This window comes from Sciurus vulgaris, assembly GCF_902686455.1.
Source record: "Sciurus vulgaris genome assembly, chromosome: 17".
Taxonomy (NCBI): Eukaryota; Metazoa; Chordata; class Mammalia; order Rodentia; family Sciuridae; genus Sciurus; species Sciurus vulgaris.
In genome coordinates this window covers 51297658-51325003 of record NC_136478.1, presented here as the reverse complement: position 1 = coordinate 51325003, position 27346 = coordinate 51297658, and the positions used below count along the sequence as shown (strand labels likewise).

Here is a 27346-nt window from a genome sequence, read left to right as displayed (position 1 = left end):
GGGTATGGTGGGAAGGTGGGAAGGGATTAGTTCACCTCACTAGGAGGACGAGAGAAGGGGGTGGAGCAAAGGAGGGGTGTGGACAGAGGCAACTTAAGAGAAGCTTCTCCTCCGAGCTCACCCAGAGCTGGAGAACACGCCTCAGCTGTCCCACAACAGGTAAAGGGCACACAGAAGAGGAGAGCGTGGCTCCCAAGAGAGAGTTCACTGGCTCCATTGCTCTGTCTCTAACACTGGGAGCCTCTAGGGAGTCTACTTGTGTGTCTCTGTAGCGCTCTCTCCTGAGTGCCCCCCTCCCCCCATTTCCGTCTTGCGGGGTCCATCTCTGCCTGTTGGTGAGTGCACATCTCTCTCTCCATCTCTGGCTCTGCCTTTCCCTAGCTGTGCCTCTGAGCCTGCCTCTTCCTCTAGTCTGTGTCAGCCCCTTCTGCGATGTTCTGTCCGGCTGGCTCTCTCTTTCCCAGTGCATCTCCATCGTTATCACTGTCTCTGTGTGAGAGAATCTTGACAGATAGTTGGTTGATTGATTGATAGATGATAGATGGACATCTAAGGAGATACAGATATTACACTCTATTTTTCTGTGTCCCTCACTACCTTTTTGTGTCCCTCAGTATCTCTCGTCTCCACCCGTCTCTCTCGTTGTCTGTCTGTATATGAACTCCCTCTCCCTGTTTTGTCTCTGTGACCATCTTCATCCCCTTTCTTTCTCCTTCTTATCCCTCATCTCTCCCTAGCTCTCTTTCTTCCTTCTTCCATTTCTCTACCTGGCCCATTTCCAGGACCTGGGGAAGGAGCATTCCAGAGGGAGATGAAGAGTGAAGGGACCCCACTCTCTCCCTAGCTCTGCCCTCCGGACATTGGTGGCTGCCTTCACCATGGACAGTATGAGCACAGCCGTCTTGCTCCTGCTCCTGGCTCTCGTCTGTCTCTTCCTGACCCACAGCTCAAGGGACAAGGGAAAACTGCCCCCAGGACCCAGACCCCTCCCGCTCTTGGGAAACCTGCTGCAGCTTCGCTCCCGAGACTTGCTGACCTCCCTCACCAAGGTGCTGCGGCCTCACCTTGGGTGAGGGAAAGGGTTCCACAGCCCCAGAGCCTCCTATAACCTCTGTTTTCTACCCCAGCTGAGCAAGAAGTATGGCGCGGTGTACACAGTGTACCTGGGGCCCAGGCGGGTGGTAGTCCTCAGTGGGTACCAAGCCGTGAAGGAAGCCCTTGTGGATCAAGGGGAGGAGTTCAGCGGCCGAGGCGAATACCCTGTTTTTTTCAACTTTACTAAGGGCAACGGTAAGCCTGCTTCCCATCTCCTCCACTCCCCCAAACTCTTCCACATTTAGGAAAGAAATAAGAGTGAAAGACTCTCAAGCTAATCTTGGTGACACTCAGGGCCACGGATCTCACTGATGACACCCAATAGAATGGGGACAGGCAGTCCTTCTTTAGGGTGAAGTTTGTCCCACCTTCCCCACCTCCAAATCCCACCACCATCTTGAATTGTGTCTCCATACCAATCCCCATCTTCATCTAACCCAGCCCCATTCTCTTGCTATCCAAACCCCATCACCTAGTTTCCAACATAGTCAAGCAGCCAAGTCATCTGGGCAAGTCCCCACGGTCCACCTCATTCCAGTCCCAATCCCCATGAACCCCATTCCCAGTCCCTGTCCCCAACCTTCATCCCTCCACCATCACCAAAACCAACTCCATCATAGATCTACCTGACCCCGAGCTCTAACTCATGACCAGTCTACTGGTCCTTCTCCTTCCACCCAACTCCATCCCCATCACCAGCCTTGAACCCCATTTATCATCAGTTTTATCATCTCCCCTCATATGCCCTTGTCAATTTCATCCCAACCCAAGCCCAGCTCCATCCCCACCAAACCAACAACCACACCATTCTCTCCAAACCTCTCCTGTGTCAATATTCTGCCCTTGTTAGGCTTTGAAATCACCTAGGTTTGTGGTTTTTCAACCTCTTTTTTTAAACACAAATCTCTGATTCAAAGGAAACTATGTGCTGGGTGTGGTAGTATGTACCTATGATTCCAGTGGCTCAGGAGGCTGAGGCAGGAGGATCACAAGTCCAAAGCCAGCCTCAGCAACTTAGTGAGGCCCTGAGCAACTTAGGAAGATCCTTCTTAAAATAAAAAATAAAATGGTTGGGGGTGTGGCTCAGTGATTAAGCACCCCTGGAGTCAATCCCCAGAACCAAAAAATAAGCAATTAAAAAAAGAAAAAAGGAAACTATGTGACAAGGCCCAAAAAAATGACAGAAAAAAATCTGCTCCAATTGAGAAGGAGTCCTGGAGGCTTGCATCCTAGGCGCCCCCCCCCCCCCCCGCCCCAAAGAATGCTCAAAGTTCCCCCTGGTCCCTGCACAGGATGGTTCCCAGCTGCCCCAAACTTGGAATCAGAGAGCTCTGATAAAATACACCTGCCGTGTATTAAGTACACTTTCTACTCTTCATTTCCCTTCCCTGGGCTTGATTTTTGTTTAAATGGGGGATTGAACCCAGGGTTAACTACTGAGCCACATCCCCAGCCCTTTTTACTTTTTATTTAGAGACAGGGTCTTGCTAAGTTGCTTAGGGCCTCCTTAAGTTGCAGAGGCTGGTTTTTGAACTTAGTAATTCTCCTGCCTCAGCCTCCCACACCTGCTGGGATTACAGGTGTGGCCCACCGCATCCAGCTTGGCCTTGTTCTTATAAATTTACCTGTCAGAGTACACCAGATACAAGGAGGTGACAGGGCACTTGAGAAAGTCACCTTGCTATTTTTGCACAGAAAATGTCTGAATTCATATATGATTTGTTACTAAAACATAGCCACCATGCAATTAGACAATACACAGCACACAAGGTGACAGCCGGGTTGGGCTACTTTCTAGCTGAGTACAAGCCTTGGGCAAGTGGCCTCCCTTCTCTGATCCTCAGTCTGCTACCAAGAGAAGACTGTTACAAAGAATAAATGAGATAGTGCATACAATGCAGAGAAATATACTATAGGGTCTCTCTCTCTGGGTCTGTGTCTCTCTCTCTCTCTCTCTCTCTCTCTCTCTCTCTCTCTCTCTCTCTCTCTCTCTCTTCCTTACATCGAGTTCTCTGAAGCTTACAGACGAGTAGAAAACACAGGCCATCGCTAAACTATGACATCCTACAATGGAGATCAGAGGATGCCAGAGCTGTGAGAAGCCCACAGAAAGTACCTCAGCCAGCCAGGGAGAGAGGAGCCAGGGAGGTCCTCCTAAAGGAAAAGAACCAGAAAGCTGAGACCTGAAAGATGAAGATGACTAGTCAGAAGAAGACCAGGGGTAGAGTGTTCTAGGAAGACCAGAGGACTTGCAAGGACCAGGCAGAGGCCCAGAGTTCAGGCTCGTTTTGGGATGAGTTTCCAGTGCCCCAGTGTTTACTGTTCTTGCTTATTTCTCTTATTCGTGTATTCAATGAGCAATAAGCGATCGCCAGTGCTACCCATGTAACAAGGTCTGCACTGGGCAATGTCAAGGACGTGCTGGTGATTAACACAGGCCCCAGTCCTGCCCTCCCAGTTCAACAAAGAAGACAACTTCATCCTCAGACAGTGATGAAACAGAGGCAGAGTGATCAGGATGCCCCACGGAAGTTCAAAGGAAGCACCTGACCCAGCCAGAAGGGTCAGGGAGGGCTGGATGGAGGGGCAGGGGGAATTCTAAACTCAGCCTCCCTTCGCGGCAAACATGTGACAAGGACCTTGTCCAAGCTAACAGTCGTCCTGGAGTTATCAGTTGAGCTGGCCATTCCTCTTCTCCCTAGGCATTGCCTTCTCCAATGGGGAACGATGGAAGGTCCTGAGGAGGTTCTCTATCCAGATTCTACGGAACTTCGGGATGGGAAAGAGGAGCATCGAGGAGCGGATCCTGGAGGAAGGCAGCTTCCTGCTGGCAGAACTGCGGAAAACTGAAGGTCAGGGTTCCTGAATGCAGTCTGCACTCCTAATTCATGTTCATCATACCGAGTGGGCAGGCTGCCAGGTGCAGGGTGTGTCAGGCTAGCTCAGGCGCAGGTAAGAGTCGCGGAGTCAGGACCCAAACCCCAGGAGTTGGGTAGGAGCAGGCTTGTGGCAAGCAGCCTGCAAACTCATTTATTGCAGGAAAAACCATACATTTTATAAACTTTTTGCCCAATCACAATGTGCCACAGGGGATCAGACCACCAGGCCCCATACAGGTTCCCTTGGTAACACTAGGTCAATTTGGGGCAGTTGTTTACTTTCCTAGGTGGTCAGAGCGGAGTGCTGCTCTCTGCAAGTTTACACACTTGAGTCATTAACTGCTGCGAGCCAAGAACTAGGATTTCTCCCAACAGTCAGGTACCAGAGTGTGATGTGAACATAAAGCTCCTTCACTTGGCCCCCAATGAGCACGGCACCCACTGGAAGTGGGTCTGCCTGTGGCTCTGTGTATTCTCTAGATGTGGTGGCCGCTCCGTTGCCCTGTCTCTCTGTGCTATCCTGAGCCCACAGAGGTTGGTATAATCCTGGTAGTTGATGATGATGACATTCTTAAAAACTCATCACATACAGAACCCTATGCTAGCACACTTTCACACATAAGCCTTAGAACAATCCATTTTGCAGAGGAGGAAATGGAGGCACAGAGAGGTTAAGCAACTACCTTGGAGGAGCCAAGGTAGTAATCCAAGGAGCCAAGATTGAAACCTTCGTGTGATATTTGAGTCCATATTCAACACACTAATGTCATTTATTGAATGCTTACCAAGCACTGTGTGGTAGCACACTTGTCAATCATGCCCTGTGTTCCATCCCAGCACCCCAAAAAATATAAATAAATAAAATAACATAAATAACCAACACTGACACGGGGCCCACCATATGCCAGGACTTTTGCAAGAACTTTGTATATCATCTCTTTGAAAAATCACTCCAGGGGTCAGGTGCAATGGTGCACAAATGTAATCCCAGTTACTCTGGAGGGAGACTGAGACAGGAGAATCTCAAGTTCAAGACCAGCCTGTACAATCCAGTGAGACTTGTCTCGAAACTTTTTTATAAAAAGCCTGGTGTGGTGGTGCACACCTGTAACCCCAGAGACTCGGGAGCCTGAAGCAGGAGAATTGCAAGTTCAAGGCCAGCCTCAGCAACTTAGCAAGGTCCTAAGCAACCTAGTGAGAACCTGCCTCAAAATTAAAATAAAGAAGGAAAGAAGGAAAGAAAGAAAGAAAGGAAGGAAGGAAGGAAGGAAGGAAGAAAGAAAGAAAGAAAGAAAGAAAGAAAGAAAGAAAGAAAGAAAGAAAGAAAGAAAGAAAGAAAGAAAGATAGAAAGAAAGAAAGAAAGAAAGAAAGAAAGAAAGAAAGAAAGAAAGAAAGAAAGAAAGAAAGAAGGAAGAAAGAAAAGAGGTGGTGGGGGGGGCTGGGGCTTAATTCAGTGGTAAAGTGCTCCTGGGTTCAATCTCTAGTACCAAAACAATTTCTTTTTAATTTAAAAGGCTGGGTAGAACATTACTGGGGCCAATTCTCAGTACTGAAAAAAAAAAAATCAGTCAAACCTAGGAAGCAGTTCTTATAATTAGCCCCATTTTATAGGAGAGAAAACTGAGGCACAGAATGCTCAATATCCCTTGATTTCCAAATCTTACTAACTTTTGGCAAAAATGATAACAATGTGGCAGGTGATAGTGAAGGAATGAAATGCTACAATGTAAGTGAAATCATAATAGCTGCCTTATTAACTTATTTTATTATAATTATTAACACATTCATTGTAAAAATTGATGGGTTCCACTGTTACATTTCTACACATACATATATCCTGCTTTGCTCATGTCTACCCTCCCTTCTGCCCTGTCTTGCCCTCCTCTCTCCTCCTGCTCCAGAGCAGATCTTAGCTAAGGACATATTAATTTATTCTTTTTTCTTTTCTTTTTTTTTTTTTTTTTTTTTCCTTTTAGTATCAGGGATTGACCCAGGGGCACTTATCCACTAAGCTACGTCCCTAGTCCTTTTTATATGGTATTTACAGACAAGGTCTCACTAAGTTGCTTAGGGCCTCACTAGATTGCTGAGCCTGGCTTTGAACTGGAGATCCTCCTGCCTCAGCCTCCTGAGTTGCTGGAAATACAGGTGGGCCACCCATGCCCAGCTCTGTATTAATTTCTTATTGCTGCTGTAACAAATTGCCACAAATGTAGTGGCTTAAAACAATACACATTCATTCTCTTTATTTCTGTAGGTCCAAAGTAAACAATGGGTAGCAGGGCTGCACTCCCTGAGGAAGTCATAGGGTAGAATTGGTGTCCTTGCCCTTTCTAGCTTCTGCATTACTAGGATCCTTCCTCTATGTGCTAAGCCATGAAAGGTAGTAACAGCTTCCAATCTCTCTCTCTCATCACATTACCCTCATTTATTCAGACCCACCTCCTTCCCTCTTATAAGGACCCTGACAATAACATTGGGCCCACCTGGGCAATCCAGAGTAATCTTCTCATCTCAAAATCCTTAATTTATGGTGCAGTTAGGTGTTAGGTGTAGGTGACTTGGGAGGCTGAGTCAGGTCAGCCTCGCAACTTAGCAAGGCCTCTGTCTCAAAATAAAAAGGGCTGGGGATTTGGCTCAGTAATAAAGTGCCACAGATTCAATTACCACTTTAAAAAAAAAAAAAAAAAGTCCTTTTTTCCAAGTAAGGTAAGTTTCTACTCACGGATTCTAGGAACAGGAATGTGAACATCTTCAGGGTGGTCATTATTCGATCAATCACAGCACCACAGCCTCATAATGGGCCAGACCTTAGCTAAGGACTTCCCAGTCACTAACTTATTAGGAGAGGACTGTAATCAAGCCCATTTTGTAGATGTGAAAACAGAGGCTCAGAGACAGGAAGTCAGTTGACCCAGGTCACATCAAGACTAAGAAGACAATCCAGGATTCAAACTAAGTTTATTTAATCCCAGTACTGGTTTTCTGGCCTGTGCTATTGTGTCTTGGCTGTTTTGTTGAAATGTGCTGCCTGAATATTGTTTTCGGTAGACTGATTGATTTTCGGATTGTTGGGTGTTAGGTGTAGTGATTCTGTGGGTTGTTTCTGGGTAAGACTGTAGTGTTGTCATGCCATGATTGAGGGTGGTATTGCAGTGTTATCTGCTGTGCTGCCAAGGATGTTGTATTGTTATGCATGGTGTGTCATCTCTTCTGCTGCCTGGTTGTATATGCTATGATGTCACATCCTGTGATCTGTACTGTCTGCTGGGTCACTGTGTATTATTGTTGTGCATCTTGTCACAGGAAGATTTAGCTGTGTGCTGGTATTATGTGTAAGTATATTGTTACCCTGTCTTGGAATGTTTCTAAGCGAGCTGTTAGGTTGCCATGTGTACTTGTGTGTGTTGGCATGTATTGTGCTTGTACTTATCAGGTGTTTGTGGCAGTCTATGTTTTCTGTGATGCCTGATGATTGCCATGTGCTGTGTTGTGTGTTTGGTGTAGTATCACCAGGAATAGCCTGTTCTGTTGCTGGGTATTGTAGTAGTTGATGTACTGCAGGACTTCCCATTTTATAGATGTGAAAACTGAGGCTCAGGTTCTCGCTGCCCGATGGTATCATGGTTGGGTCAGATGCCGTGCAAATTAGAGCTGTGGCTGCGCATGGTCTGGCTGCATTTGAGTCTCCAGAGCTGGGCAACTGACCCATTCTCCCGCTTGACCTCAAGGTGAGCCCTTCAATCCCCTGTTCATGCTGAGCCGCTCGGTGTCCAACATTATCTGTTCGGTGATCTTTGGCAACCGCTTTGACTACGACGATGAGCGTCTGCTCACCATCATCCGCGTCATCAACGACAACTTTCAAATCATGAGCAGCCCCTGGGGCGAGGTCAGCAAGACTGAGTCTAACGGGAAACGGGGTCGAGGGGGAGGGTCCACAGGGTCCAGCGACACATCGGGATGAGACGTCACCTGGCCCCCTGTCCGGGCGCTTTCCCTCTGACTCCGCCCCTGAGTTACAGGGCCACGCTCATCCCCCTCCACCGCTTCTCATAGGCACCCAGCCCCTAACGGCTGCCCCTCAGTCCCACTCCCCTCCCGCCTCTCCAGAACTTGGCTGCCCTTTAAGACCCAGTCCTTGCCTACCGGATTCACTTGCCTTACCCTACTTGCCCCCCAACACGTACCCTGCCCGCTCTCCAGCTATACAACCTCTTCCCGAGCATCCTGGACTGGGTGCCTGGGCCGCACCAACGCATCTTCCAGAACTTCGGGAACCTGAGAAAGCTCATCGCCCGCAGCGTTCGCGATCACCAGGCCACCCTAGACCCCAGCTCTCCCCGGGACTTCATAGATTGCTTCCTCACCAAGATAGCACAGGTAAGCCCTGTCTGGAAATCCCACCTCTGGCCTGACCTGAATGCCTCCTGCCTCAAACTCACAGGTATCCCAGATGGGGCAGGACTTGGGAACTTTTTCCGGGAGAAGCTGGGGCACCTGGCCGCTCTGGGTAGTTTCCCAGGGACACCGCCAATTATCAGCTCTTTAAGTAATTGTTAAAGTGCTAAGATTCGTCCGCCCTGCGGCAGAGATTTTCCCCTATCCCGCCCTTCCACGCTCCCCAGCTCCCCTGAGGAAAGGAAGTTAAACAGAGGAGGGACCGAACTGGCATCCAGTATCAGTTGCACGAGTGTGGGGTAAACGGGTCGCACGGATTTTGAGCCCGCGGTTTGCATCTGGTCCCTGTTCACATCCCAACTCCTCAACCCGGGTAGGAGAAACAGAACCCGCTGAGCCACTTCCATATGGATAGCCTGCTGATGACCACACAAAACCTGCTCTTCGGAGGCACAGAGACCGTGGGCACCACGCTGCGCCACGCCTTCCTCGCCCTCATGAAATACCCCAAAATTCAAGGTGCGCCTGCAGCTACCTCACCCTGAGGCCCGCCCACACTGCGCTGTCCGGCAGACCGGCCCGACCCAGCAGATCGGATAGAGCCTAACGCCACCCACATGTCCCTTAGGGTCCACACAGCGCACCCGATCTTCTCCCAGATCCCTCTCGCTTAGTTGTGACCCTGCCTGCACCGCTCACATCCAGCCTCTGCGTTTCTCCTTTAAGTCCCTCCCAGAGCCTCCAGCCCCTGCTACTTGGCTTGTCCAAGACCCCAACACCTCCTACACTGTCTTACCTGCCCACACAGTCTGCCATTCCACCTCCTCAAGCCCCTCCCCTGGATGATGTATCCCCTCCCCTGAACTCCAGCCCCGAGCACAGCCGACCCACTGGATCCAACAGTCAGCCAGCCAGGTCCTTGACGCCCCTAACGAAATCCCATCAGGGACCTGAGCTACTGGGATCCCTGAACCTCTGCGCACATAACCCCACCCTCTGGAGCCCTTGCGCCAACTGACGTTTTGCCCTCCCTTGGAGGGTCTGGCTAATCTTTACACGCCCCTCTGCAGTGAGCGGGGCTCGCGCTGGGGGGATTTGAACAGACTCCGCGCGCATGCCATTTCCCAGCTTAGTCGCGCCTACGGATACCATCTCCACTGTCTTCCCCTACACCTCCAGCCCGCGTGCAGGAGGAGATTGACCGCGTGGTGGGGCGTTCCCGGCTGCCCTCGCTGGAGGACCGCGCAGCCATGCCGTATACAGATGCAGTGATACACGAGGTGCAACGTTTCGCAGATGTCATCCCGATGAACTTGCCACACCGCGTCATTCGGGACACGGCTTTCCGCGGCTTCCTGATACCTAAGGTGTGCTAGGCACCTGGCAAACGACCTTGAGCAACCTAGGAAGAGGCATCTCATTCTTGCAACCAGCAAGAGGTCCCTTAGGCGCTGGCAGCGAACTCCCCAAGCCTTAGCAACTGGTATCCCAAGCCCTAGCGAAAGATATTTGAGATTATAAATCCAGAACTTCAGCCCCTTCCCAGGCCCCGGATCCCACACCATAGTGGACTGGACCCCTTCCTGAACCTCACACCCCTTCCCTATCACAAGACCCCTCTCAAGAATCTCCCGAGTGTAGGACTTCATCCTGAGGATCCCCGTAGCCAAATACTGCCCTCTGAGACCTCTCACCTTCGCAGAAATCCTACATCTGCTTTCACAAGGGGGATGGAGGGGGGTGCAATGCACATTCCTTTCCCAGACCCTAGCAACTCAGCTTCCAGCAGTCATCACTGACTACGCCCTATTCCACCCCTTTTTCCAGTCCCCAGGACTTCTAGTCCTATAGGGAATGGAAACCCCAGTTTGGAAACCTCCCAGCTCTTCTATTCCACTAACTCTACCTTCTTCCCCACACAGGACACAGATGTCATCACTCTCCTTAACACGGTGCACTACGATCCCAGCCAGTTCTTGAAACCCCAGGAGTTCAACCCAGAGCATTTTCTAGATGACAATCAGTCTTTCAAGAAGAGCCCTGCCTTCATGCCCTTTTCAGCTGGTAAGGGCCAGAGACTTTTAAGCCCTAGTCCTAATTAAACTCTCCAAAGCCTCTCCTTTATCCAACCCATCCTCAGATTTGGCTGCACAGACACACTTATTCCTTCCCATAAAGTTGCTCCTATAACCACAAAAATCTGTTGCAGGGAAGTGGGGAGACAGATTAATTTGGGAGTGGTCATTTGTCAGCCTCTCCACTAGGTGGCGCAGTTGAAATGGTTCCAGTTTTTCTTGGCTCTACCTGCAGAGGGAAAAAAAATTTCTTTATTCAGTAACAGGAAAAAAGGGGGAAGGGTGATAATAGATAAATTACCATATTGCCTACTGTGTGCCAGATACTGCCTCTGAGAATAGTTGTAAGGGAAGTGAATGAGCTTCGCAGTCAGACGGCACAGGGTTTGCATCCCAGTTCTGGTCACCTCCTAGCTGTGTGACCTTGGATACGTTATAAACTTCTCTGTACCTCAATTTCCGTTTCTATAAAATGCAGATAATATTAAGCCCTACCTCTTGGAGTTGTTAGGAGGATTGAATTAATTAAGAACAGTATAAAGCTTGGAGAGTGCATGGCACATAGTAAGAGTTACACTGAGGGGTTTTGGGGTTTGTTTTTGTTTACATTGAGCATTATGTTCTCATTGCTATACCGCTATACCTATACTTACCATTCACAACAACCTCATAAGCTACTAGTATCATCCCCATTTCAAATACCCAGATATTGTGGCATTCCAAGAGCATAAGACCAGCCTTAACAGAGCGGAATCTGAACCCAGGAGGCTGCACTTGTATTGAACCGTTCATTCCGCTTTGAGGTTTACCTAAGGCATCTTTCCCCAACTGTTAGCTGCATGGGTCTGTGATGTCCTCAATCGCTATCTTCATGTCCTCATGTTTTCCTCCAGAATTGTGGGGCGCAGCCCCTGACCCCCTTATCTCACGCTCCTCCCCACCACCGCAGGGCGCCGACTGTGTCTCGGTGAATCGCTGGCGCGCATGGAGCTCTTCCTCTACCTCACCGCCATCCTACAGAGCTTCTCGTTGCAGCCGCTGGGGGAACCCGAGGACATCGACCTGACCCCGCTGGGTTCGGGTCTGGGCAATTTGCCACGGCCTTTCCAGCTGCGCCTGCGCGCGCGCTGACGCCTTGCCTCTTCTAGACAAGCCTCTAAGCTTCCAGGCCCGTGCCCAGGAGTTTCTCGGATCGTTTTCTGTTCGCTGTCGGTCACCCATCTGTCTCGCTGCCACGTTCTCTTCCCTGTACCCTGGGCCTGCTTACATGCCAGTCACTCACTCTTATTTTAAACCCACCTGCGCACAAAGACATTAGGAATGGATGTATTGTATGTCTCGTACCCAAAGAACTTGTTCTATGATGTGCCCTTTCTGGTTTTTGTATCGTTTCCTACAAAATTATCTTTGTTAGTCATACCTACGTATCCTGAATTAAAGTTTTTTCTTGCTGAGCAGGCATCACAAACTACATTGAGCCAGAGGAGGGCAGAATCTAGGAGGCCCTGTTCTGAATGATGTCTTCCCAAAAGTCATTCAGAGGTGAGAGTGCTTGCCTAGTGTACACAGGACCTTGGTTTTAATTCCCACTACTGGCAAAAAGAGAAATCTTACAGCCAGGAGTGGTGGCACAAGTCTGTTATCCCAGCCAGACAGGTGACTGAGGCAAGAGAACCAAAAGGGAGGCCAGGCTTGGCAACTTAGTGAAACCCTGTCTCAAAAAAATAAAAAGGGGGCTGGCGAGATAGCTCAGCCAGTAGAGCGCTTGCCTTGTAAGCACAAGGCCCTGGGTTCGATCTCCAGCACCCAAATAAATAAATAAATAAAAATAAAAAGGGCTGGGGGTGTATCTCAGTCGTAGAGCCACCCTGGGTTTAATCCCCAGTACAAAAATAAAAATCTTACCATCAAAGGTCATCCTGAAGTTGGGACATGTTGTGCAGAACACATCATACCGCATGTGGTATCAGCTCTTTAATCCACACAGGTGGACACAGAGTCCACCCAGAGTACAATCAGGGACAAAGACACAGAGGGAAAGATGGAGAGAGTCAGAAGGATGGAGAGCCGGCAAAGAGAAACACATGGAGATACTGAGAAGATGGAGAGACGCCCTGAAAAACTAAGACTGGGAGTGAGACAGAGAGAAAGTGAGAGGACGACAGAGAGAGGCAGTGAGAAAAAAGAGAGGCCCAGGGAGAGGGAAGACGAGGAGATTCTAAACCAGAAAGTAAGAGAGGCCATATTCATTCAGCACATTTCCTGGGCACCTGGTATGTTCCGAGCACTATTTTAGGGCACAGAAGTGAAGATAGAATCCTGTCTTGAGGAGCTGGCATTCCAGGGGCAACCCAACAGAATTGAAAGAGGGAAATAAAGGGGGTAGAGAAAAGCCAAAGACCTAACACAGAGGACCCATGCATGCAGATGTACCCCAGCCATTAGTGGAACTAGCACCTCTGAGCAGGAATCTTGCCCCTCAACACACAGAGGCAGAGACAGTGGAGTGAGGTCAAGACCAACCAGAGAGATACAGAGAGAGAAATAGACAAACACTAGAGAGAGAGAGAGCTCCCAGACATGAATAGGGAAGGGATAGAGAAGCAGATAGAGGCAGAAAGACAGAAAGATGAGCAAGGGAACAGACAGACTGAGTGAAGGCGACACTGAGAGATGAAACAAAGACAGAGATGCTGAGAGACAATCCCAGACACAACTCCAGGCTCAGCCTCTGCAGGCTTCCCCATTTACTCCTCCAAGGCCTGGGCCCTGTGCCAGGCAGGAAGGCTGGTTCTGGCAAGACAGAGAGGTGTGGGAAGGTGCACCACATTCTGGAACAGCCTGTCCCAAGTACTAATTCAACCCCATTCCCACCCCTGACTCATGCAGGCTTGAGTCAGACCCCTCCAGCCCCTGCCCCTACAGGAGGGAGAAGATGCGGGTTAAGTTTGCCGGCCTTCACGGCCTGGCCTCAAATAGTGACGTCTGCTGAGGGATTGGGAGATGGACACCAAGGAGCGCAGCAGTAGTGTCGCAGGACATTTGGGGGGCAGAGCCTTGAGAATCACCATGGCAGGAGTTCTCAGTAGGACACAGGTAGGGGTACAAAGGGGTAGACATATGAAAAGGCATCCAGAAGTCACAGTGATAGGCACAGAAGTTCCAGGCTGATGGACACCAGGATTCAAATGACCATCAAGGGGATAAGTACAACATACAGACTTCCAAGAGCTATAGAAGTGACAAGGGCTCAAGAGTGAGTCCCTGAAAATCACAGACACAAGGCAAAGAAGTGTTAAGTAAATGGAAACATTACCAAGAATGACTTTAGAAACCTATTTTGATTCAAGAGTGTATTAAGCAATAAGAGGTACAGTGTACAGCATTCAGGGGCACTGGTCCAGAGGTGGTCAAGGTGTACACATCCACAGGCCAAGAAAAATGGGTCCAAAGGTGGCAGAGGCTCAAGAGGATGCACTTGGCCAGGTGTGTTGAATTGAGAGTGGCAGACTGAGGCAGACACACGCGCCAGCAAGAGCCAGGACACAGAAGTGCCAGTGCTAACGGCTGGGGGTGGGGGCGGAGTGGAGGCTGGGGATTGGGAAATCTTTAGAAAGAACAGCCCAGCAGACACTTGCCCCTCCTCCATGGGATCTCCACCCTTGTCCCAACCCCAAACCCGTGCCAATCTAACAGCGCAAGGAACTCAGGCAGAGGCAGGCTTCAAGGGTCTCAGGCATGCTGATCACTGGAGTCACGACATTGCTGCTATCACTCCTGGTGCTGGCGCTGGCCTGGTGGGCAAGCATCCGAGGAGCTCAAATGCGGAGCAGCTTACCCCCTGGACCCACGCCGCTTGGGTTGCTGGGGAACTTGCTGCAGCTGGAGTTCGGAGGTCTGGACCGGGCGCTCATGAAGGTAGCCCAGACAGTGGGTGGTGAAACAGAATTCTGGACTGTTGGAGATGGGATTGAGGGTTCCAACTCCTGCTTGACTGAATGAAGACAGCTTAGGGGTTGGGGACCTAGACTCTTGGGTCCGAGGGAGGAAGGAGCTAGGGAACTGAACTCCTGGACCCGCAGAATGAGGGGCTGGAACTTCTGGGTCTGAGGGAGGGAAATGGGGACTCTGGGGTCTTGGTGGAGGGAGAGGACCAGGAACCTGGAGCATGTCCCCTGAGCACTGACTCCTCGCAGCTTTCCCGCAACTGGGGTCCAATATTCACCGTGTGGCTGGGCCCGCGCCCTGCTGTGGTGCTGTGTGGCTACGCAGCGCTGCGGGATGCATTAGTGCTACAGGCGGACACCTTCTCTGGCCGTGGAGCCATGCCAGTCTTCCAACGCTTCACTCGCGGAAACGGTGAGGCCCAAGGGGTGGAAGTGAAGACCTGGACCAGCCAGTTGGGGTGGATAAAGGGTGGAACCGGGCAATAGGGGCGGGGGCCAATAGAGAACAACCGTAACCAGCGGGAACAGTGAAAACAGGGTGGGGCACAGCTACAGTGCAGGGGCCCAATCTAGGTTCATCATGCAGAAGGGAGAGAAGAGCAAACCCAGATCAAGGATCCAGACCAGTAGAGGTGGGGTCAATATGTGAATAAAGCCCGTAAGGTTGACAACTGAGTGATCTGATACAGGAGTAGAGCAAGACCTGGCGGTGTAGCCCAGTGCAAAGTGCTCTCCTAGCATATGTGAGGCCTTGGGTTCCATACCTAGCTCCACAAAAAACTGTCGCTGAGATGCACGCCTGGAACCCCAGCCACTCAGGAAGCTAAGGCAGCAAGTCAAGTACACGAGGCCCTGGGTTCGATTCCTATACGGGGAGGGGTGGGGGAACCATGAAGTATTACGAGGATTGGAGGCCCCAAAAGGGGTGTAGCTAGTGACCTGGCGCTTCCTAAATGGGGCGTGGCCACCACCCTCCCCGCCTCCCATTTTTTGGTAATACTGGAGATTGGACGCAGGGGCATCCTACCACTGAGCTTCACCCCCATCCCTTTTTAAAATTTCGAGTAAGAGTCTCAATAAATTGCTCAGGCTGGCCTCTAACCTGTGATACTCCTGCCCGTTTCCTGAGTCGGGATTACCGGGCTACATCACACCCGGCCACCTCCCCCTTTTCTGTCTTCACCTTAGGCATAGTGTTTTCCAACGGACCACGATGGCGAACGTTGCGCAATTTTGCCCTTGGCACGCTGAAGGAGTTCGGGATGGGTACACGATCCATCGAGGAGCACATCATGGAGGAGGCGGCTTGCCTGCTTGGCGAATTTCAAGCCACCAATGGTGGGGCCTGACAGGAAAAAGCAGAAGGGCCTGGATATGGGGGTGGCCAATGGACTGCCAAGAAGGCTAGGGAAGATGTTTGGGTAGATCAAGTCCAGGGAGCTCCTGCAAGCCCAAGGAGCTAGCTAGCTCGTGGCCCCACCACAGCATTATGCCCCATGGTTCTTCCCATTCAACGCCAGGAACCCCATTGGACCCCCAGCGGCTACTGGATAACGCAGTATCCAACGTCATCTGTTCTGCGGTCTTTGGAAAGCGCTACGGCTATGAGGACCCAGAGTTCCTGAGGCTCCTGGAGCTCTTCAATGACAACTTCAGAATCATGAGTTCCAGATGGGGGGAGGTAAGAGTGTGCCCCTAGAACATATCCTACCCTACAATGGATCATTACAATGGGAGTCAGGTTCTTGGAAGAGTCCTAGAAACTTACAAACTGGTATCAAAGTCCTGGTCCAATCTCCCCAGAGAAGAAAGTGAGGCCTAGTGGCCTTGTCCAAAGTCCTACTGAGCACTGTCTTCCCAGGTGTACAACATTTTCCCCTCCCTCCTGGACTGGCTTCCTGGCCCCCACCACCAAATCTTCCAAAACTTCGAAGAGCTTCGAACCTTTATCTCTGAGCAAATCCAGCAGCATCAGGAGACAAGGAAGTTTGGGGAGCCCCATGATTTCATTGATTGCTTCCTTGACCAGATGGATAAGGTGCTGGCCCCTGCTGCCCTAAACCCTATCGACAGGACCCACTAGCAGATGTCTGACTTGAGACAGCACTCATCTATGCCCACAGGAACAGCAGGACCCAGAAAGTCATTTCCAGGAGGAAACATTGGTGATGACAACCCACAACCTTTTCTTTGGTGGCACAGAGACCACTAGCACCACCCTGCGCTATGGGCTCCTCATTCTGCTCAAGTACCCAGAGGTGGCAGGTCTGTGAGCTGTAGACACCCAATATGAGAAGGTGGGTTTGGGGGGCTGGCTCTGGGCCTGGGTAGTGTGTCTCACAGACTCCTGCCCAGCCCAAGTACAGGCAGAGCTGGACGCTGTGGTAGGTCGGGCCCGAGCCCCGTGCCTGGAGGACCGGGTGCGTCTGCCCTACACCAATGCAGTGCTACACGAGATTCAGCGCTTCATCAGCGTGCTGCCCCTGGGGCTGCCTCGTGCTCTCACCCGGGACACCCACCTCCGGAGCCACTTTCTGCCCAAGGTAAGGATGGAGTCTGGGGATTCTGTACAGGCCTGAGCAGGGTGAGCACCTGTCCTAGACTACAGAGGGAGTGACTGTCTTCAGAGGGCAGAAGAACGACATGTTGGTGCTGGGACTGAACCCAGGGACTCGCGAGTGCCAGCAAGTGCTCTAGCAGAGTCACATTCCCAGCTCCCCAGTGGGCTTTTAAAAACCAGCCTTGGGCCAGGCACAGTGGCCTGTACCGGTAGTCCCAGCTAATCTAGAGGCTGAGGTGGGATCTGAGGCCAGCCTTGGCAACACAGGGAGACCCCATCTCAAAAAGAAAAATTAAAAGGGTCTTTTGGGGACTGGGAATGCATACAGCTGTGGTAGAGTACTTGCCCAGCATGCATGAGGCCTAGGTTCTACCCCAGCAGGGGCAGGGTGCAAAAGGGTCTTGGATGAGGCAAAGGCAGTAGCTAATGTGGCTGGTAACCTGTGGTGTGTACCCTCTAGGGCACCATGGTGATTCCCCTGCTTGTTTCTGCACATCGGGACCCCACCCAATTCAAGGACCCTGACTGTTTCAACCCCACCAACTTCCTGGATGAAAGGGGAGAGTTCCAGAGCAATGAGGCCTTCATGCCCTTTGCCCCAGGTCTGGGTGGGTATGGGCCAAGAGGGGACCAGCCTGGACAGGCCCTAGGGAGCATGTGATGCTCACCATGCACCCATGTCCCCAGGAAAGCGTATGTGCCTGGGCGCAGGCCTTGCCCGCTCAGAGATCTTCCTCTTCCTTACGGCCATCCTGCAGAAGTTCCACCTGCTCCCTGTGGAGAGCCCCAGCAACATCGACCTCACCCCACAGTGCACTGGTCTGGGCAACGTCCCCCCAGCTTTTCAGCTCCGCCTGATGGCACGCTGAAGGCGGATTCCATCACCCTGGCCTCACTGGTCCTCACATCTCTTTCCCCACCATGGTCAATAAAGACCCCAAATTGCAGAAGGAGAAGTTCTCATTATGAGGGGAGTCAGACGTTTGCAGCTCTGAGGTAAATTTTTATTTATTTCTCGGCTGACAGGACTTTCATACCCATGCTCCTCCTGGCACCATATCCTGCCCAAGCAGCGGCAGCCCAGTCCAAAAGGTGCCATGGCCAAAGGGATTGGGGAGTCACTTCACATTCCAGGCTGGAGGAATGGGGGAACTGGGTACACCCCACCCCACAAACCTTTTCCAGCAAGAGGCCATGACTCACCTCAACCCCAAATCCTGCCTCCTCCCAGCTCTCCACACCCAGTGGGGTAATGACCACGCAGGGCAGGACACAGGTCCCCAGCTTCAGTAATAGCCCCCAAAGCTGGCCACTGCCCCGATCACAGCCCCAGCTCCCCTCACAGAGCAGCAGAGATCACTCCTCCTCCTTGGTCCTCAGCGATACAGAGCCATCCATGCCCGGCAGGACAGAGGCAAGCCAGAAGCAGCAGCAGTGGCAGGGAAGAGCAGGCACTAAGATTGTGGGCTGCCGTGGGGCCCAGGCTCTCCTGAAGTCGGGTGAGCTGTCCTCCATGCAGCTCGAAGGCCGGCCACTAGGTGGGCGTGGTTGACTGTGACACAGGTACTTGGACACCTTTCTGTCCAGATGCTGAGGGTGACAGGGGGATAAGACAATGTGAGGCATCAGGGAGGAGTCAAAGAGGCGGAGGGACACCCTGGAAGACGGGGAGAGGATCAGAAAGAAATCAGGCACATGCTGGGGTTACTAGGAAGGAGAGCTAAGGAGGGATGAGGAAGAATGAGTGGTGGCACTTTTAAGACACTGATGAGGGGGCGGGGGGTGTAGCTTAGTGACCAGGCATGGGTTCTATCCCATGCATCACCACCACCACCAACAACAAAAAACTCTGATGAGGCATATGGGTGGCTTGAGGCCAGCAGGGCACAGGGAACAAGAAGGACATGAGGGAAGAGGAAGCAGATACCTAGCTGATACTTGTCTTTGGCTGCTGCCCGCTCCTTGGCATCAAAATACCAGACAGTGATGGCGTACCTGGGGACCAGGGCAATTGAGATCAGTTTTCTTCCCATTCCAGTCACCACATCTAGTGATGCTGGAGTCCACCCTTTTGAGCCACCTGCTTCTATTCCCACCCAGGACCTCTCTCAGCATTTTATCACTCCCAAGTCCCTTTGAGGGACTGAGAAGACTAGCACAAAGGGAGTACAGGTGGAACATTAGGTACATCCCCAGAAGAAAGGATCATACCTGGTGGCATAGGCTGGTTTCACCTCGTGGGGGTTCCGACGATCAGACCAGAAAATGAGCAACCGATCAAAGAGAGGCTCGATGTTGGCTACCACAGGCCTGCCCTCGGGAAAGATCTGCAGCAGGCCACCATGCACCTGGGGGAGGAGAGGATGAGGCTGGCTGGTTCAACCTGAAGCCTCTGCCTTGCACTGCACCTGGGTGCCCACAAGGGGGCGCAGTGCCAGCACATATCACTCCCACCACTCAGGCTCTTAAAATGAGTGACAGCCCAGAGTCTGCATCTCCATGGAGATGGGCAGGAAGCTACTAAAGACAGGAAAAGGGGGTGAGGGCTCATGACAAGGTTGGGTGGGGCTGGGCAGACAGCACCATTCCCGGAAAGCGGGGGGAGTTCCCACCACACAGTTAGCTAGGGAAGGAGGTGCTATTCCCAGGAAGAGCCCATGGGCTGTACCACCCCTGAAGCCGAAACAGAAGGCTACAATCCGAGCTGGGAGTGGAATGGAGTGGAAAGCATGGTAGGGAAGGCGCCCCACTGCCACACCCTACCTTAACATCCCAGTTCTGGTTCAGGTAATAGATACAGGTGATGCAACGACCATCGCCATGGGGATTGTCAACGTGCCTCACGTACCCCAGTCCATTGCCTGGATAACACGCCACCATGGCCTGGCAGAGATGGAGGGAGATGGTTTACTGAGACTAGACAGGGACATCTTGAGAAGCAGCCATTACTCCCTGTTCACACCATTCCTGCTCCTAGCTTCCCCTGGATTCCTTGAGTGTCCGGGGTTCCAAGGACTCTCTTCTATTTCCACCAAGACTCCCATCCCCAAGTCCATCAGAAACCTCAGTTCCTGGGCCTCAACAGCCCCCTCCCCCACCACACCCCTCCAGGATGTGGCTCCCAGATGGAGCTCAGTAAGTAACTGTGGTATAACTTCTTAAAGATACTCTAACCCTACCTCAGACATTTCAATATTTTCATTTTCAGGTGTGCCCAAACATGGCCTCACAGCCCTAGGCCACCCCAGAGGCCTTGAGACTCGGAGGCCCAGGTCCCCCTTACTTCAGAAGTTTTGATGGGTTTGGTCTGAGATGGGAAATTCTAACATACAGTGACACTGAGAACCACTGCCCTTCACTACAAAGAATCTGGCTAAGTGATCTCTTCCATACATCTGAACAGGAACTAAAACCTTGAATCTGAAGGAAAGTGAGACCTAATTCCAACTCCAAACTTGCTAGGTAACCCTGGAAAGTCCCATCACCGAATGGGCCTCAACTACCTCAACTGTAAAATGGAACCAATCAACACCTTGTTTCCAGCAACAGCATTAAACCCTCTGCAAACGTAGCTTTGGAAGTTCCAGACCACCACAGATCTAACAGTCAGTACTTGACCTGGGTCTTGGTTACTGAGGTTATAGGTCTAGCCACAGAGTTCTTGCTTCTGCCTGAGGGCTACCACTCCCCTTGTCCAGGCCTCACCATGCTGTAGCCAGCACCCTGGGATCTTTGTCACCAAGGAGCTAACAGGTGAGTGTGATGTAAAGGAAAGGGCCCTGCAACTTCCACAGACCCAATTCCCACGTTCAAGTCTCAGTGCTGCCACACAGGCTACTTCAGGAAGGTAAGTGACTAAGGTTACACAGCCTAGGAATGAAGCTGACTTCACAGGTTGTTGTGGGAATTGAATAAGGTAGCAAATGTCTAGGAAGACACTCAGACCGTGCCTGCCACATGATGGAAGAACTAAAGAGTATTTAGTTCTTTAAAAAAAAAAAAAAAAAAAGTCCCTGCCCCCACCCTCTACCCAAACCCACTGGGAGAGCTGAAGGAGGTTTTAAGCAAACAGGAGGACTAGCTAATACAAGACCCTGCGGCTTCTTCCAGGTCACACCATGTGTCTTGACCCCACCACCCAGGGACAATTCTGCTGGCTAGGGAACCCCACCAATACTCAGCTACACCTACAGACCTCACCCGGAAGGACAACCCTGAGGTAAACATTCACAATCAAATAGATCTGCCAAACAGGTTTGCCAAGCACTCCATAATAGACCAGATCAACTCAATCCCTCGTCCTCCTCCAAGGACCCCATCTCAATCAAATATTCCCAGGGCTCACCTGGATGTGTGGATGTTAAACTCTCTGTATCGAACATGTGCACCTGATCCACCACAAATGCTGCCCTGGGAAGGAGGCAGGAGGGCTACCACCACCTAAGGCTCCCAGCGGTGGACAGCCAACCTTCTCTCAGGCAGTACCAGGGTACAACAGTGAGCGAGGCCCCCAGGAAAACCCTGGCCCCTGCACCCACAAAGAGAATTCTCTTTGTGCTGCTTCCTCCCTGCAGATAGGATGACACCATAAGCAACCACTCACTGGCAGGAAAGAATATGGCCATGGCCATGGCCATGGCCCTGGTGGCTTGGAATCGTGAGTCACTGATTAGAGATGGACAAGGCCTGCCCAGTTGGGAATCCAGCTGGAGCTCATACAGGCTCTGCACAGGGGTGGATGGGGGAGACAGAGCCATACCCTCTTCCCCACACAGCAAAGACCCTTTTCCCCAGCTCTCCTTTGCCCTCTGAGAAAGACAAATTCCCAATTATGACCTCCACATCACCATTCTCTGCCCCAAGCAGGCCTGTATACCTGTCCAGAGTACTTTTCCCCGGCTGGTCCTTGTTACTGAAGACCCGGGTTGTCACCTTAAGTACTCCAGCTGACTGTCCATTCCACTCCTCTCAACATGAAGTCAGCACAGGTTCCTGTCTACCTAGTACTGATCTGAAAAGCAGCCCCATTGGGCCCCTGGGGCCAGGCCTGCCTCCCGAGTGCCTCATGCTGCTTCTGCTGACTGAGAACACTCCCTTGAATCCTATCCTCAAGAGGGAAAGCCTCACCCACAAGGACAACAGATGGAGGGCAAGGAAACTTGCTCTCCACCTTTCCCATCTCAGGGTGGGCAGGTGTGATCAGAGCCAGGACACTAAAGAGTTAAAGGCTACTGATGACAAGAGCCCTACAACCACTGGACAGACAGACCCATACACACACACAGTCCAAAGCAACGGACCTAGCCAATGACAGCTGGCCCACCTCCACGCTGCTCTTTAACGGGCAAATAAAAGCCAGCTAGACCTTCCCTGGGGTCCCCTTGATGCCGGCAGAAGTCAGCTCTCTCCCAGCTGCAGGTCCACCGAGCAGCAGGACCAGGGAGAGGAGGCAAGGTAGGACGACGAAGGAGCTCTACTCAGGAATGACAGGGGAGCAGGAATGACAGGGGAGCTGGTTGTAGCCACACTGGTGATCCATGTTCCCACTGCCTCCACCCACCTGAGGACCCCACAGGCTCACTCCAGAGCACAGGGAAGGGAGCCCCGACATGGCCCTTTGGAGGCAACAGGCTGGCTCCTCCCCTTCCTTCCCCACCAGCATGGCCTGTTCTTACCTCCCCAGGAATAAGGGTCACCTAAAGCTTTAAAAAGTCCAACAACTTCCTCTTCCTTAATCCTAGCTCAGGTCCCATCCCCAAACACATCCAGATGAGTTTCACAGGCAAAGAGAAAGCAACCTGTTCCCTCAACCCTCTCTCCCACACTGCCACCAACTACCTGGGGACTATTCTGTGGATGAGTAAGCTAAAGCATGGAGCAGGGTCCCACCCTAGGCCATTCAGCCCTCCTGGTCTCCCCGACTTCCCTGCTGCAAGAAGGGCTGACACCAGAGTGAAGCTGCTGAGACAGGAGGCCACACTGATCTGGTCTGCACAGGAGCCAAGCCCAGGGAGGGGCCGGTCTGGCTCTCCAGCTATCAAGTAACGGGAGGGAGAGGGAAGTAGGACAAGTTCCAGCTGGGGTGGGGAGGAAATAAGCCTGAGCCCCGGGGGAGCCCTGGACCCTGCGCCAGCTCTAGCACGAGAGGAAAGCCACAGAGGCAGAACCCAAAAAGGGACATGAGAGCAGAGAGGGGACACAAGGACCACAGCCTCCCGCTCACAGGGCAGAACACAGTCCGTGCCATCGGCCAGGATTTGCTGGTGCTGAGCAGCGAGCACTCCCTATAGGCCTTGTCCAAACACACCAAGCCTTGAACTCAAGGCCAGGGCCCTCATACCCTTCCATGGAGAGAATGATCATGTCACCACGCCAGAAAAGCCCTACAGACCATTGTCTGTGCAGGGCTCCTGACCCCTGTTTCTTGAATGAGCAGCTAGAGGCCCATGAGGACCTGACAGCTGCCCACAAACTCCAACCAAATGTGCACTTTTCTTAAGGGAGGATCTGTGGCTTTTGGCAGATTCTCAAAAAGGCTCAGACTCCAAAGAGAGATAGAGAACTACTATACTGCAGCAAGAAAAAGGGACCAAGAAAAGACACGTAAGGACAGAGTCAAGGAAAGAGACCAGAGACATACAAGTGTGAAGTGACACAATGGACAGAGGGATGAAGGACAGAAACTAGGACAGGGAGGGGTGGGAAAGATGGTAACAGGAGCTGCACCTGGGCCAGCATGCAGTCACCCAATGCCACCTGCAGAAAGCAGTCCTCGAAGCAGTAGGCTCACAGGGCATAACGGAGCCCAGGGCAGGCTCTCAGAATGGCGGGCAGAGCCCCTCCTCGGCCAGGGGTTCAGCTTACCACTGCCACCACCACCCTTCAGCTCTGTCTTCAGGTATTACCACCTGGGAGACAGGATGGACAAGAGGGGCCACAAAGGGACAGATGAGCAGACAGGGCAACAGGGAAGGATGAGGACAGAGAAGACTAGAAGCAGAAATGTGGGGCTGTCTACATTGACTATTTTCAGCCTGAGACCCACAGTTAGATGCTAAGGGCCAGGAACCCCATCAGGGCCCAAGCACAGGTATGAGGTCATGAGTGTCAGCCACTCTCACTGGGTTCTCCAAGAGGACTCCAGGAACATCAAGAACCACTGTGGCTCTAGGTCAGACCCCTGGTTTGTAAGTGCACAAGTCAAGCCCCCACAGGGAAGACAGATCCCTTCCCCTGGAGTCCTCCCCATAGTATGTCCCTTCTGCTACAGCTGCCTAAACCCTACTGGGACCCCAGAAGCCTGTCTCCAAACCCCACTCCTTGCCACAGCGTTAGGCATTCAACAAACAAAAGTGGCATCAAGTTCCTCCACAGAAGGCTCCCAACTAGCCTTACCTTGGTGCGCCCATTGATGACGTAGCTGCCCAGCCGCCCAGCACAGTGGCGGATTACAGCATCCACATGGGACATGAGGGCACCGATGCTCCGACAGCCTGGCTCGTGGCCTTCCACCCAGGCAATCTGGTCCCCACGGATGCTGCGCGGTGGGATTGCCCGCTGGCTCACTAGCTGCCCATCACGCAGGCGCCCACCCCACTTCAGGGCCTCCACCTCGGCCAGCACACGGCCACCCAGCGTTGGCCCCAAGAAATTGTCCTTGACGCAGATGCCATAGTACCGCATGCAAGGCACAATGTAGTCCAGGGCCAGGCGTTCCGGTGTGGAGGGCAGGGCCTCTTCCCTCATCCTAGCACTTGCCTCACCGCTGCCGCTGCCACTGCCACTGCCATTGCCACAGCCCCTGACATCCTCCTCCTTTGCCTCCTGGTTCTCTTGCCTGGCCCAGGGTCGCTTGCTTGGCGAAGGGGCATCCCCACCATCCTCTGCCCATTTCCGTTTTGGGGCCTCAGGTCGGGCTCCCTGGGCTGCCAGTCGCTGACACTCCTTGGTGACCAGCGCCGCAGCACCTTCACTCTGTAGCGGCCACAGCTCACCACCGTCATGTCCACCAAAGCCCTCCTGCAGAGGACTGGCAGTGGTGGAGGTGGCTGTGGCTCTGGGGGTCCCACTCCCTGCCGAGGCCTCAACAGGTGCTCCTGGACGATGGTAAGAGGGTAGCAGAGAACAGGGCAGGTAACTCTCTACCCCCATCCTGACCCGGCTGGGCTCCAAGGGCTCTGACACAGACCCCGACAACTGAGGGAGAGCCTGACTCAGGGGCTGCGGCTGGCACGGGCTGTCCATGGCAGCAGTGTCTTCATCCCCAGGGCATGGAGGGCACGGCCCGGGCCCATGGTGCCACCCTCCTCCGCCTCCTCCTCCACTTGATGCAGATGGGGGCCCCTGGGCCTGGTGTGGGGCAGGGTGAGGCAGGGCAGGCAGTAGAGGCTCCTCTTGTGCCCTGGGGGTGCTCGGTGGTCCCCCAAGTCCTCTGTTGTCCCTAGAGGCTTGGGAAGGGACACGTCAGGGTGGCTGGAGAGAGAGGGAGAGAAAAAAGGACATGAGAGAAGTTAGTAGCAAGTAGACTGGGGAAGGATGGAAATGGCAAGGGCACTAATAAAGAAGATACCAAAAGACGTGGCTATGCAGAAACCACCCCCCAATTTGAGGTCAAGTTGGGGAAAAGAACAGTGAGAGGCCAGAGTCAGTGTAGATGACCCAGAGAGGAAGGCAGTGGGAGGAGTGGGGGAGGAAGAGCATCCACAATTAGAGAAGAGGGAGGGGGCCCGGGATAGAATAGGAATGGTGGAGGGGGAGTAGGAGGGATCTGCCTGGAAGCTCTGGAGAGACACAAAATGAAGGGGTCTACGGAAACAGAGTAGGGGATCTAGATAAACTCGGAGTTAAGGGGACCAACAGGCAAGGAAAAGGGGGAGTCCAGAGGCAGAAAAACAGACCGGAGGGAAGCTGGGAAGGCCTGAGACGACCAGACAGAACGAGGTGGTGGGGTCGACCTGCGCCCAAGAGGAAGCCTGCTGGGGGCGGACACACACCCCGACGGAAGGGAGGTCCTGAGACAGAGCGAGGGAGCCTCGATGAGGGTCCACAGCGACAGAGGCAAAGACGGAGAAGATTTTACACACTTGGGAACTGGACGGGGGAAGAGTCCTGCTCCCAACCCCCTCGGGTGCAAGCCCTGAGGGCCCTCGGGGCGCAGAGGGTGCCGGAAGCAGGGCCCAGCAGTCGCTCGGACCCCGTACCCCTCCCCTCCGTCCCCCTGGACGCGTTCCCCGCCGCTCCCCGCAACAACGGCCGGTACCCAACGTGCCCGGCGCGCGTTTCCTCCCCCACCCACCCTCCGCCTCCCTCCCCGCTACCGGGGTCTCCACGGCCCGCCACCGCGTGTCCGGAGCGCGCCCCCACACCGAGCCCGGCGCGCGCCGACGCCCTGACTCCGGCTCCTTCTCCTCCCTTCTCCCTTCCTCTCCTGAGCTCCGCTCACCGAGTTTTTTCCTCCGACCCCGGCGCCGCCGTTTGTGCCAGCCGCCCTGCGCTGCACAGCACGCCATACCCCGCCCCCACCACCCGCGACGCCCCGCCCCCGTCTCGCCCGGTGGGCACGTGACCGCGCCCGGGCGAAGGAGACGGTGCGTGCGCAGACGCAAGCTCCGCGGGGCAGAGCGAAAAAATTCAGAACACCCCTCTCCAGAAAGTAAAAGTGGGCCGTTCGCCGACGCTAGGCTCATTTACATTCTCTGCCTCGCCCCTTTCGCCCTGGAGGAGTAATGCAGTCAGCGGGCTGGATCAGGGAAGGGGCATTTCTGTGCATGTTAAACCGGCATCGCGGGCGGGGCATGCAAATGAGATTATTTACATGGACGGGCCCACCCCTCGGAGCTGAGAATATTGCGGGAAGAGGAGCAGCTGGGTTGGGGAGCGGCATGCAAATAGCTCATTTACATAGATAGATCCCTCCTTCTCCGTTTAAGAATGGTGATACTGAGAAATGGCTGCGCGACTGGTTGGAAAATGCACGTAAATTCGCACGTCAGTAATTCACATAAGCGCTTTTTATATCGGAGGAGAAAGATGAGAGGAGGGTGGAACAGATGTGCAAATTTATCGAATTTACATGACCCGCTCCGCTCTGCCCTCTCGGGACAATTGTGAAAGTCAGAATAAAGAAATCTGGGAAAGCTACGCAGAGTAAGACATTGGTACAATCCACCCGGTCTCTTTTTAGAATATTTGGGCCACACCTCCTCGGAGGAGTAATCGGCTAACGTTATTTGAATGCTCCACCCCCTCCACCAACGCCCGCCCAGGCAGAGCAACTGGCTAGCCGAACTCTGGCACCAGGTGGTCTGATAAAACTAAGTGGGAGAGCAGCTGGCACTGTCCTCAGAGGGCTACACCTTTCTTTGGTGTCAGAGGTTCACCTGTACACA

The 27346-nt window shown here is 52.8% G+C and overlaps 2 protein-coding genes across 7 annotated transcripts; one reads left to right on the top strand and one right to left on the bottom strand.

The window, feature by feature from the left end:
- Positions 1-18: 18 nt before the first annotated feature.
- LOC306648497 (uncharacterized protein) lies at positions 19-17872 on the top strand. The gene is made up of 20 exons (XM_079118692.1): positions 19-159; positions 845-1049; positions 1128-1290; positions 3798-3947; positions 7707-7867; positions 8182-8358; positions 8754-8895; positions 9556-9743; positions 10299-10440; positions 11401-11577; positions 13858-13937; positions 14148-14369; positions 14648-14810; positions 15587-15736; positions 15919-16079; positions 16260-16436; positions 16522-16663; positions 16754-16941; positions 17419-17566; positions 17646-17872. The coding sequence occupies exons 2-20, from the start codon at positions 879-881 to the stop codon at positions 17825-17827; spliced, it is 3084 nt and encodes a 1027-aa protein (XP_078974818.1). The 5' UTR covers positions 19-159; positions 845-878; the 3' UTR covers positions 17828-17872.
- On the bottom strand, positions 11732-26506 carry EGLN2 (egl-9 family hypoxia inducible factor 2). Of its 6 annotated transcripts, none has more exons than XM_079118407.1 (10): positions 26401-26506; positions 24354-25430; positions 19722-19841; positions 19170-19306; positions 18886-18953; positions 18302-18548; positions 17627-17732; positions 15582-15743; positions 14677-15263; positions 11732-14445 (listed from the first exon to the last, which is right to left on the bottom strand). In XM_079118407.1, the coding sequence occupies exons 2-6, from the start codon at positions 25200-25202 to the stop codon at positions 18493-18495; spliced, it is 1230 nt and encodes a 409-aa protein (XP_078974533.1). In that variant the 5' UTR covers positions 25203-25430; positions 26401-26506; the 3' UTR covers positions 11732-14445; positions 14677-15263; positions 15582-15743; positions 17627-17732; positions 18302-18492. The 6 variants fall into 6 exon arrangements, with proteins under 6 accessions (XP_078974533.1, XP_078974534.1, XP_078974532.1 ...); XM_079118408.1 differs by having other exon boundaries at positions 11732-14401; XM_079118406.1 differs by having other exon boundaries at positions 11732-14838; positions 15163-15263.
- Positions 26507-27346: the final 840 nt, after the last annotated feature.

Bases quoted from the DNA above. Each gene is read 5' to 3' on its own strand.
- LOC306648497 (XM_079118692.1), top strand. From the start codon at position 879: ATGGACAGTATGAGCACAGCCGTCTTGCTCCTGCTCCTGGCTCTCGTC. The intron at 7,868-8,181 runs GTCAGCAAGACT...CCCGCTCTCCAG, and splicing joins TGAGCAGCCCCTGGGGCGAG to CTATACAACCTCTTCCCGAG. The intron at 14,811-15,586 runs GTGAGGCCCAAG...TCTTCACCTTAG, and splicing joins ACGCTTCACTCGCGGAAACG to GCATAGTGTTTTCCAACGGA.
- EGLN2 (XM_079118405.1), bottom strand. From the start codon at position 25,202: ATGGACAGCCCGTGCCAGCCGCAGCCCCTGAGTCAGGCTCTCCCTCAG. The intron at 19,307-19,721 runs GTAGGGTGTGGC...CTCCTCCCCCAG, and splicing joins ACCAGAACTGGGATGTTAAG to GTGCATGGTGGCCTGCTGCA. The intron at 18,954-19,169 runs GTATGATCCTTT...CCTGGTCCCCAG, and splicing joins AAACCAGCCTATGCCACCAG to GTACGCCATCACTGTCTGGT.